At 30.8% G+C, this 12,906-nt stretch overlaps 1 protein-coding gene across 1 annotated transcript; it reads left to right on the top strand.

The window, feature by feature from the left end:
• Positions 1 to 8,964: 8,964 nt before the first annotated feature.
• On the top strand, positions 8,965 to 12,597 carry LOC142549620 (LEAF RUST 10 DISEASE-RESISTANCE LOCUS RECEPTOR-LIKE PROTEIN KINASE-like 2.4). The gene is given in 6 exon segments (XM_075658669.1): positions 8,965 to 9,836; positions 10,228 to 10,907; positions 11,032 to 11,106; positions 11,254 to 11,292; positions 11,374 to 11,979; positions 11,982 to 12,597. Coding segments are annotated over 6 exon segments (2,625 nt in total). The 5' UTR covers positions 8,965 to 9,126; the 3' UTR covers positions 12,497 to 12,597.
• The last annotated feature ends 309 nt before the right edge of the window (positions 12,598 to 12,906 follow it).

Genomic DNA, 12,906 nt, shown 5'->3' with positions numbered 1-12,906 from the left:
ATATAACCTAAATAAATAAAACATTAATGAAGTAATGATGCATGAAATGGTAACTAGGTAAAACATTAATGAAGTAATGGTGAGCAAAAGGTTAATCTTACAAATACGAAAAGTTTTGTGATGCGATCTCACGAGTTAATTTAATGAGAAAAATATCTTATTTGAGTCATTTATGAAAAAAATCATTTATTATTTTAAAATTATTACTTATTATCGTAAATATGATCATAGTCGACATCGTCCATCTTATAAAAGAAATACTATTTTACAAATAATTTACAAATTCAATGAGTAATAACTCAATAAATATATTATATTAACACATTGACATGTCATACTTAATCTCAATTAATTCGTAACTCAAATACGAATGTACAAGGCATATCTCAACCTGATAACAAAACAAGATATGTAAAATCCTTGTGAGAAGATATAAATGAATCAGTTTTATTAAGTAAAGACAGTAAGGTGTATTCAAATTAGAGATTTAATAACTTTTTTAAATGACATATTTTTGTAGATTTTTATTGAATTCAATAGAAAATCACTGGACTCATGTAGATTTTTTTCAAGATTTTTATAAATTTTTTCGGATTTTGTTTGTTTAGTTATAACCTATTATTTTTATTGATTTCTTTGAATTAATAATTATTTAAAATAGATAATATTTTTAGTTTGAAATAATTTGTTTTTAATTGATTACATATATATAATTTTCTTTCATCTTAAGATATTTATATATATATATAAATAGTTGATATGTTTATCAAGTCACATTCCGCTTCGCGCTTCCGTTTTTTGTCTGACAAACTCTGAATGCTTTTAGCTGTAGCATCGTGAGTTTGAGAGGGGATGTTACAATATATTATTGTTAGCTATCAAGGGTAGATTAGTCATTTTAATCTTTTTGTGTTTATCCTAACTATATAAACATATTTTTTTATATTATTTATTCAGTTTTACAATACTGTGACTTGAGCTTTTCGCCCACTCTCTATTTTTTCGATTTATATTGAAAAAATAAAGAAAAAAGAAAATATGGATAACTACTGGATAATCGACCTGGGTAGATAAATGTTTTTTTTTTAAAATTACAATGATGGTTTTCTGAGATATCAGGCTGATCACTATTGTTATGTGAAGCTTGATGGTTATTATATCATACTACTGATATATGTAGATGACATGTTGATAGTAGGAGCTTGTCTGGAAGAGATTGATAAACTTAGGAAAGTGTTATCAAAGGAATTTGCTTTGAAGAATTTGGGTGCTGCAAAACAAATCCTTGGAATGGGGATCCTTAGAGATCGGATGAATGGAGTCTTGAAGCTTGAGAAGATTCCTGGAAGCAAGAATCCAGCTGATATGCTCACGAAGGCTGTTATCATTGAAAAACTGAAGTTGTGTTTGACTTCAGTTTGTCTCCTGGACTAACAAAGGAGGTATGAGCTGATGCACTGATGGTGTGAAGACATGATTGAAATCAAGTCTTCAAGTGGGAGAATTGTTAGGTGAGTTTTTAATGAGGTGGGGCCCACACTGAATTAAATATTCCGAAATCAAATCCCACATCGTGATTCTTTCAAAGTTGGCTTAAGAATTTTGTTATAAATTGAGTCTTCCTTGTTTGCTTTTAGTATCCCAAAATCAAAAGCTTTTCAGCTTAGATAAAAAGAGGGTGCATAGAAAAAATTAGTGTATTTTTTTCTTGAGTGCGTGAATTCTCTTGTGTGAGTTAGAGAAATTATTTTCTCGGTATACTTGGGGTTTGGGAGTGAGAAATAGAGTGTATTGGTGTATACACTTGTTGTAATATTTCTTCCAGTTATAAAAGTTGCAGTGCTCCGTGGACGTAGCCTATATTGGGTGAACCACGTAAATCTTTGTGTTCTTGTTGATTATTTTATTCCGCATTTTTGGGTACTATTATCATCGTGGTCGGCATCGCTTCGGGATAATTTCCCAACAAGGTTAATCCATTACTTGTTTTTTAATTTTCGATAATTTGGATAATTAGATATATCAAGAATGTTTCTTTTCTTATTTTAATATTATTAGATTATGTGAGTTCTCGTATTTTTATGAAAATTAACATATAAATTGATAATCTAAAGACTGGTATGATAAAACACTACAAGAAAAACGCTAAAAGACAACGGATTTTATACTAGAAAAGTACATGTGCGTTGCACGTGGTTGGTTTAACAATGAAAACATAATTACGAAATTTAGATATTGTTTAAAATTGTTTGACCAACATCATGTTTAAGAGTATTTGTCAATCTAAACAGATCAAAACACAATAGATGAAATAACATCATGACCATAAACATATATGTTCACTTGTTCATATGACAAACTTTTCAATCAACCTAATTATGACATAATAACAACTCTATCAAACCAGAAAAGATTTTTTCATCCTAATATCATTCATAAAGTAAAACAATAAACATAAATTAATAGAATAATGGATTTTACCAATGCCCAAATCACAATGTACTTAAATGAAATACACAAAAGGTGATACTAAATGTCACAAGAATATAATAAACACATGAACCAAAAATAAATACCACAAGACATCATGTAGGATCGAGTGCTTACCGCTTTACCAAAAGCTATAGCTGGTGGTAATGGTGCGATTCAAATCTTTTAAACCGCACAGCAGCTCAAGCACCACGGTTCGATTGCTCTACCAAGCAGGGACAATTATTGCATCCAACAATCTCCCTCCCAATAATTGCACTACTTGCAATCAATGGGAATCGAACCTGTGACCTTGGCTCTGATACCAATTGTAGGACCGAGCACTTGCCGCTTTACCAAAAGCTATAGCTGGTGGTAATGGTGCAACTCAAATCTTTTAAACCACACAGCAGCTCAAGCACCACGGTTCGATCGCTCTACCAAGCAGGGACAATTAATGCACCCAACACATCAATTTTTGGCAACATAAATACAATTGAATGATAACTACTAAAATGAATTAAATCCTATTAGCGTAACATGGACAATGACTAAAAAACAAATGTCACAAAGAGGAAAAACAAGGTGAAAATAATAAAAAAACGAATGTCGCGAAGAAGAAAAAGAAAAGCATGAAGAAAACAATTAAAAAAACGAAGAAGAATGATAAAACAAGTGAAAAAAGAATACACAAGTATTACTTAACTTAACATGGACAATTACTAAAAAACAAATGACACAAAGTGAAAAAAAAAAGTGAAAATAATAAAAAACGAATGTCGCAAAGAAGAAAAAGAAAAACATGGAGAAAACAATAAAAAAGAAGAAGAAGAATGATAAAACAAGTGAAAAATGAATAAAAAAGGTAATACTAAATGTCACAAGAATATAATAAACATGTGAATAAAAAATTGAATACAAAGGTAATATTAAAGGTCACAAGAATATAAAAAACGAATATAACAAACACATGAACAAAAAATAAATGTACAAGACATAAATTTTAACCACACCAACTATGTCAAAATGCAAAACAATAGGTCATAATAGTAAGCTCACAAATGAAACTCATATATTTATAGGTACTAGGAATGATCACGTGCGATGCAAGTAGGTGACCAATAATAAAAAACAAAGATTTAGATAATTTTTAAAATCGTTTGAATAACATCTTGTTTATAAGTATTTATTAATCTAAATATATCAAAACACAATAAATAAAAATACATGATGACGATAAATCAAATATATTCATTTATTTATATAACATTTTTCAATTCGTGTGATTACAACATAATGATAGCTCTATCAAATTAACAAAGATATATTTCATGTAAATATTATTCACAATGGAAAACAATAAAAATAAAATTAATAGAATAATGAATATTACTAAAACCAAAATCACAATATTTTTAAATGAAGTGCATATAGCGATTGTCAAATAAAATTCTCTTAATTAACTAAATTATCATAACGATGTTAAAATAAAACTCCTAAACTTGTTATTAAGTTAAATATCAATTTTGTTTTTGCTAACTTTTAACTTATTGCGAATTTTGTTTAACTTTCTCATTTTTTAAAATATATATTATACATAGTTAATTTATATCATAATAGATCATTTGAAAATTAATATTGATGATTAATAATTTCATGTTAAATAAAATTTTAAAATAATATCAATTAAATAAATATGTGTGGTAAAATATATATACGTAACATTCAGTTTAAAAATATCATATATAGAAAATTTAATTTCTAACAAATGATAATAAATTAGCATTATATTTCATATTTATTATAAGGATTATTTTAATTAAAAAAAATTATAAAGATTATCTCATAAATTTAATACAAAAGTATAAAGTAAATTTCATTCTTTTTAATTTATCATTAATTTCTTTTTATATGAATAAAATTGAAATAAATCAAAATAATAAATTATATTGCAAATAAAATATTAGAAAAATTTGCAAAAGAGCATATATAATCTACATGGTCTCAATGTCCATTTTCATTGGAAAAGTATCATAAAGAATGACATTTTCTAAAGTTTGATATGTGTATTAAGAAATTAATTAAATATCACAATTTATGAAATTAAAATAAAATAAAGTATCATATTAATGTGTTTGTAATATTTGTCGTCCATTCAACTAAAATAATCAAATAAAATTATTTTTATTTTCAATATCAATCTTTAGATCAGAAGATTGAAAAGTCACATAATAATAAATGAATAAATAAAACATTAATGAAGTAACGGTGAGTAAAATTGTAACTAAGTAAATTAACAATTCAAACTCATATATAACCTAAATAAATAAAACATTAATGAAGTAATGATGCATGAAATGGTAACTAGGTAAAACATTAATGAAGTAATGGTGAGCAAAAGGTTAATCTTACAAATACGAAAAGTTTTGTGATGCGATCTCACGAGTTAATTTAATGAGAAAAATATCTTATTTGAGTCATTTATGAAAAAAATCATTTATTATTTTAAAATTATTACTTATTATCGTAAATATGATCATAGTCGACATCGTCCATCTTATAAAAGAAATACTATTTTACAAATAATTTACAAATTCAATGAGTAATAACTCAATAAATATATTATATTAACACATTGACATGTCATACTTAATCTCAATTAATTCGTAACTCAAATACGAATGTACAAGGCATATCTCAACCTGATAACAAAACAAGATATGTAAAATCCTTGTGAGAAGATATAAATGAATCAGTTTTATTAAGTAAAGACAGTAAGGTGTATTCAAATTAGAGATTTAATAACTTTTTTAAATGACATATTTTTGTAGATTTTTATTGAATTCAATAGAAAATCACTGGACTCATGTAGATTTTTTTCAAGATTTTTATAAATTTTTTCGGATTTTGTTTGTTTAGTTATAACCTATTATTTTTATTGATTTCTTTGAATTAATAATTATTTAAAATAGATAATATTTTTAGTTTGAAATAATTTGTTTTTAATTGATTACATATATATAATTTTCTTTCATCTTAAGATATTTATATATATATATAAATAGTTGATATGTTTATCAAGTCACATTCCGCTTCGCGCTTCCGTTTTTTGTCTGACAAACTCTGAATGCTTTTAGCTGTAGCATCGTGAGTTTGAGAGGGGATGTTACAATATATTATTGTTAGCTATCAAGGGTAGATTAGTCATTTTAATCTTTTTGTGTTTATCCTAACTATATAAACATATTTTTTTATATTATTTATTCAGTTTTACAATACTGTGACTTGAGCTTTTCGCCCACTCTCTATTTTTTCGATTTATATTGAAAAAATAAAGAAAAAAGAAAATATGGATAACTACTGGATAATCGACCTGGGTAGATAAATGTTTTTTTTTTTAAAATTACAAACATAATAGTTAAGTTTTAAGACTTTTGAAAAATTGCAGCATCTTTATTGGGAACGATGTAGGAAAAAAAAAATTCGAGTGAACAAAGTGAAGAAAATAAAAAGTGAAAAAATTATCATTTATGAATGAATTTTTATAAATGAAATCAAAAATATATTTAACCAAATCTACATTATAAGTTGAATATCGATATTCTATAAATACTTAACATTATATTTTTCAAGAAATCGACAAAAAACTATCTAACCATAAAAACGTGTCAAAATAATTAATCAACAAAATAATAAAAGCCAATTGCAGTGACGAAGACATACTGAATGGACTTCTCATTTTCTTGTGCTTGAACAGATTTGAGCAAAACCCATAAATCTATATTATATTTCAAGGATCTGCATAAAAAAATCGCTTAAAAAATTAAATTATATCGACAATGTCAGAAATTGAAATAAAACATTTTCTCATAAGTTGTCAGAGATCGGAATGTACATGTTTATAGGTAAAGTTTGATCTTCTATGCACAAGACAAAGTAGAACTTAATTTGTAGAAGGGTTAGTGAGCTGAGTTACTCACAATAAATATTTTATAGGCTGAACCAAATATTTAAATGAACTAAAATTACCTATACACTCCGTTCAAAAAAAAAAAAAAAAAAATTACCTATACACTATACATACTAACAAAAAATATAACTAAGACTGGACATATCTCATCTCAACCTTCGGGGTGGCTCCAATCCTGCATACAATGTGGTTGTGATCGAGGCACCAAATTTGTGTAAGTACATAAGTTTCAAGAACCATGTATCTAAAGACGAATATTTAATAATACATACGAGGTTCACTATATCTTTTGTGCAATATTTTAAAATTCAATAATCTTTGTGCAAGAATTCCGAGGGTTTGTTATATCTATACTATATTTTTGAACAAGATCACGAAATCAGAATTTTTCAACAGAGAGAGTCTAAATTAAATATAAATAATCTATTTTTTAACGTGAAAGAATCCTTTTCGATTACAAGAGCTTGTTCATAACCCCAACAAAATTTTAAGGCTGAAATTCATGTATTTCCTCGACTTTATATAAAAGATATTTTATTATTAGATGCTAAAAATTTAAACTCTCCATTAATCGATTAAAGATAACAAAGTGAATGATTTAATCGAGAGTTTAAATTTTTAGCATCTAATAATATAATATCATTTATATAAGAAGAAGTTTCGATCGACAGACGAGGCAACCAAGGAGAGGCCGTGTGAATTAAATTGGATGAAGTGATTGTTTCGGTCAAAACACGAAGAACACGAGAATTAGCAATACACGGTGCCGCATGAATCAATGTAGATGCAAGAGTTGAACTTCGGTAGACCATAATTTAACTACACAAAAATCCTCGTGAGAGCATATCACATGTCAATTTTATGAGACAGATCTCCCACACGATCCAAATCATGAAAAAAATTATTGTTTTTTTTTTAAATGACAAATATACTATTTTTCATGATATTTATGGATCGAGTCGCCTCGTCTCATGAATATAGACCCGTGAGATAATCTCACAAAAGACTTACTCATTTGAGTATATTGAAATGATGGTTTGTGTTGGATGCTACACAGGAGATAGAGAAGTGGATGCATGGTGCACCAGGATGCAACTGGAGTTGCTTCTATGGTGTAAATCTATTTGGTTGTTTGTATGAGATTTATACATTAGTTTTTTGGGGGAAAAAGTTTTTTGGCATATATTACACTCTTTAACATAATCATCTCAGTTTTATTCGATGAGAAACATCAGTAACCATTTTAATTATTGTTTTTGCGAATGGACATAAAATATTAAAGTTGCGTTTGGACGAGAGAATTTAAGTTGCGAATTATCTTAGCGTATTTCAAATCAAATATAATTATTATTTTATCTATGTACATGGATGAGTGAGTGATGAATGAAATTCACTCGACGTAAATTAATCCAAACAATCAAATGAATCTAAAATTAATAGATATGAAATTTGAAGGGAAATATTATCTCTTAATTTAATTGATATAATTTCTTAACTTAAAAGATTTCTCTAATATTATATTTTTCTTGTTGATTTGATTGTGTATAATATTTAATGAGATTTTGTCTTTTTAGATGATGAGATAAACATGTAAATATTAGTTTGATAAGTTATCAATATTATTTAACCTTCTTTGTTTGATAGGTTACTTTTGCGGAGATAAACTCTAGGACAAAAGATGTTTATAAATAAGAAAAAGGAGACATTCATGGCCGCCGCTGCTTAATCAATCATACATTCACTTTCGCACTTCGTGGAGTTTTAGAGAAAAATATTATCAATGTTGTTGCTGTTGTGAAACGTACTGCCGTAATTGCCGAGGACACTTGAGACAACAAGCGTGCAAGTGCTCACTGAAGATTGTGTCTCGTTGCCTCACACTTTTGTATCGATTCTTTGCTTTCTTGAATAATTTTTATTCTGATTGTTTGATTTTTAGAAAGCATTTGTTTTCTCGAAGTGTTGAGAAAGTTGATTTTTGTAAAGATCACTAGTGATATATTTTTGTAAACGTTTTGATTTTCAAGTGATTAATTTTTGCCCCGAGGCACCGCACAAGTATAAATACTTGTGCATGCATATTTAATCTTGTTCATCTATTTATTTAATAACTATGTTATTTGAAATTCATTTTATTAATTATTTATACTTGTGCATATTTATTTTATTAATTATAATTATGAAATATTTTAACTTCATGTAATAACTATGTTATTTAAAATTCATTCTAGTTCGTATTATTATTTTGTAGATAAGCAAGATATATATTTCAGATTTGATATATTGTTTTATTGTGAAAAAAAAAACTATAATAAAAATCCACATATGAATTTCAAATCAATCTTCTCAAAGCACAAAAAATATTCGATTTCTCATTTTTTGACACATTTATTTATGAATATAATTGAAGTATTTTCCACTGGATTTTGATACATAGATTTTTTATGTATTCTATACGATTTTTTTTTTATTCGCTTTCAGTTTAGTGCACCCGACTACAAAGTCAATAAAATTATCTAACATGATATTTCTTAGGTCCCAGAGGCCTCTAATCGAGAATGTTGGGGGCCTAAGAGCAAGTTCCTAGAAAGATAAACTTGATTAGGACCATTTTGTTTCCTTAGTTGACTGATTCATGATTCCGGGTCTCTTCATCCACCGAGTTCTTCTGGTGCAGTCGATGCACCATGTCTTCTTCCACCATTGTTCTGCTCCACACGTTTACTTGCACATCGTGGATTCTAGCACTGGCCCTTGTTAATGGTGCGACATTTACGGTCGTGAACAAGTGTACTCAAACCATTTGGCCTGCGATTTCGGGCACCCCATCACTTAATTCAACAGGATTCGAGCTCCCCAAGGGTGGCAACAGAGTGTTGCAAGTTCCAAAAGGGTGGGTGGGTCGGTTCTGGGGCAGAACAGGGTGCATTTTCGATGCCAATGGCAAAGGCTCCTGCAGTACTGGCGACTGCGGTTCCGGACAAATAGAGTGCAAAGGCACCAATTTCGGTAACTCCACTGCAACTTTAGCGGAGTTCTCCATCGATTCTTCCAATTCCATGGACTTTTACGATATCAGCCTCGTCAATGGCTTCAACTTACCCATGATGATAGATGCCAGAGGCAGATCAGGACAACACTGCCAATCCACAGGCTGCACAGAGGACATGAACCGGCTGTGCCCAGCGGACCTGAGAACTAAAAGTGGCGATGCGTGCCAGAACAAGTGCAAGGCGACCGGTACACAACGTTCATCGGTGTGCGGGCTGACAAATTATTTGCAGTTGTTGAAGATTGCGTGTCCCATGGCTCTCATCTCCCCGACCGATAATGCCAACGCAGTATTCAATTGCACCGCCGGGGATTATGTCATCACTTTCTGTCCCTCCGAACTAAGGTATCACGATTTAACATAATACCATAACTATAAAATATAATTAATTAGTATTAATTATTAATTAATAGATTAAATATGAAATTATCACATATATTACTTGATAATAAAAATGAGTAAACACGTACATTGTAATTTGTCGGTTCGTAATTGAAAAAAATTTCAAATATCCACGCTTTTATACATACATAGATTATATTCAAATTCTCTCATTTGCCATGCTTCTACGAATCTGAAAAATGCCCAAGATATGTTGACCGTTTTCCGCTGGGATAACTAAAGCTAAATCAAGAATCTCTTGAGACATAATTTTAGTAGCAACCTGTTACGATTTTGTTGATCATGGAGACTTGCAAACTTAATTGATTTTATCAATAATTCCAAACACCTGCAGCAGGCAAAATGAGACGTGCAGCCAGCCTTTTCAGTGCGGCAGCATCACCAACATCAGCTATCCCTTCTGGGGAGCGAATCGTCCCAGAAATTGCGGCTTTCCAGGTTTCCAGTTAACCAACTGCGAGAGCGATGTCCCACTTCTCACCATTGATTCAAGAGCTTATCGAGTCCTGGGAATCAATCACTCGTCACATACTCTAGAAGTAGCAAGACAGGACTTATGGGACAATACATGTCCGAGTGTTCTCTACAACACAACTTTAGATCCAAACCTTTTCGGCTTTCCTCAAAACTATATTTACAAGAACGTCACCCTGTACTACCATTGCAATAGTGTGCCAGTTGATAACAAACAGTTTACCTGCTATGCAGATGGCATCCAAACTCTAAATTACTTCGTGGTAGAAGGGGCATCCGAGATAGGATCCCCTTTCACATGCAGCAATAATATTTCTGTTCCAGTAAATCCGTCTGCTGCAGAGGCTTTGTCCAATCGTTCGGTTTTTCCTAATGATTTGAAGGGTGCTCTTGCCAAAGGATTTTCAATCCAATGGTTAAATACCATTGCCAGCTGCCAGGGTTGTGTTCGATCAGGCGGTGTTTGTGGGTATGGCCTGGATTCAGCATTGCCTAGCTGTGACATTGCAAAGAATGTGAGGGTGGGGGCTACTACAATAGGTATTTGCAAGTTTCATCCTACTCATAGTTTTTATGTAGTAGTGAATATATTTCACCACAATAGTACAAATTTACATTCACTTTTGACTGGCTCAACGTGATTTGTTTTCTTTATACATACTAGGTTTGGCTCCGGCACTTAGCCCCGGACCTTCTCCATTTTATTATACTAATGATGGAGATCCATTTAATAATACCGGTATGGTATGTTCAGCTTATAGCTTCCATCTGCCCATTTCGGTCCATTTTTCATCTCTTGATCAGGAAAAAATTCTATCATTACGTTAAGTTGTGACAAATTCTTGAAACCAAAAAGTTGATTGTCTAATGTGAAAGTTTCTACCAGGTGAATCCAGGCAATCTATCGTGAAGAAGGTTCTAATTGGTAAATCTTGTGCTGCCTTTAGTCAATTAATCGGTTTTAAATCTCTTTAATATATTGATATCCTGTCTTTTTTATTTTTAGGAATGGCCATAACTGTGACTGTTGCAGTTGTTGCAGCCTTTATCATAGTTTGCATCAGAAGAAAACGTCGCTTCAAAAGATTACAACTTGTTTTGAACCAAGAAGCTAATTCAAATGTTGAAAGTTTTCTACTCAATCATGAATATCTGGCTCCAAAAAAATATAAATATTCTCAAATCAAGAAAATAACAAAATCATTTAGTGAGGAGCTCGGGCAAGGAGGATATGGAAGCGTGTACAAAGGGACGCTACCTAATGGGCAATTTGTTGCTGTCAAGCTTTTGACAGAGACAAAAAGCAATGGAGAAGATTTCATTAATGAAGTTGCGAGCATCAGCAGAACTTCCCATGTGAATATTGTGAATCTGTTGGGATTTTGCTATGAAAAGAACAGAAGAGCTTTGGTCTATGAATTTATGCCCAACAAATCATTAGACAAATTCATCAGCACCAATGAATCACTCAATAAGAATTGCAGCCTGGATTGGGAAACTTTGTCTAAGATCGCAGTTGGTATTGCTCGAGGTTTAGAATACCTTCACAAAGGTTGCAACACGAGGATTGTTCATTTCGACATCAAGCCTCAAAATATTCTATTGGATGAAGATTTTCTAAACTATGCAAAAAGAAGCAGAGTATTTTATCTATGGCTGGGACAAGAGGGACTATCGGATACATTGCTCCTGAAGTATTCTCCAGGAATTTTGGAGGAGTTTCTCACAAGTCGGACGTCTACAGCTATGGGATGATGATTCTTGAAATGGCTGGAGCAAGAAACATTGTCGGCCTTGGATCAATGCAATCCAGCGAAAATTATTTTCCAGATAAAATCTATGAGCAAGTAATATTACATGAAACTGAAAACGTGGAAGCAGATGCAAGTGAAAAAGAAGAAGCCACAAGGAAAATGTTTTTGGTGGGATTTTGGTGCATTCAAACCATCCCGTCAGACAGGCCATCGATGTCTAAGGTTGTGGAAATGTTAGAAGGTAGTCTTGACTCCATACAGATTCCACCGAAGCCATATCTATTTACTCCGGCGTCACTAGGGCAAGAATTATCCCCATCTGTGTCTGGAAATGCAGAGATAGAAAGTTCTATTGAGGGAGAGCATTACAATTAGCTAGTGTTGCCTTTGCCAATTGATATTCTAAGCAAAAGACTGGGAATTTCATGTAGAACATATTCATTGTATCTGAGTAAGAGAGTGGTGTTTCATAAGTCTATCAAAATATCTAGGTTGAAATCAAGACAATTTTCATATTTTATAATTTTACTTTATGTTTTATTGTTTATAGCTCAATAAATTTCATGGAGTCATTAAAAGTTCATTGAAATTTTAAATATCTACAAACTTTTGTAGAGTTTATAAAAGTTTAGAATTAATATATCATATTTTTGAACTACACGACACACCTTAAAGTCATCGATTCTACTACATTGAATATGCATTTAAAAGTCATTGATGATTCTCCCACACCGAGTACACATTTTACGCATAATTAGAATTGAATATTCATCGCTTCGAGAAAT

The sequence above is a fragment of the Primulina tabacum genome, chromosome 6 (genome assembly GCF_025594145.1).
Source record: "Primulina tabacum isolate GXHZ01 chromosome 6, ASM2559414v2, whole genome shotgun sequence".
Taxonomy (NCBI): domain Eukaryota; kingdom Viridiplantae; phylum Streptophyta; class Magnoliopsida; order Lamiales; family Gesneriaceae; genus Primulina; species Primulina tabacum.
The sequence above is the reverse complement of the archived record's forward strand: the minus strand, read 5'-3'. Positions and strand labels throughout refer to the sequence as shown.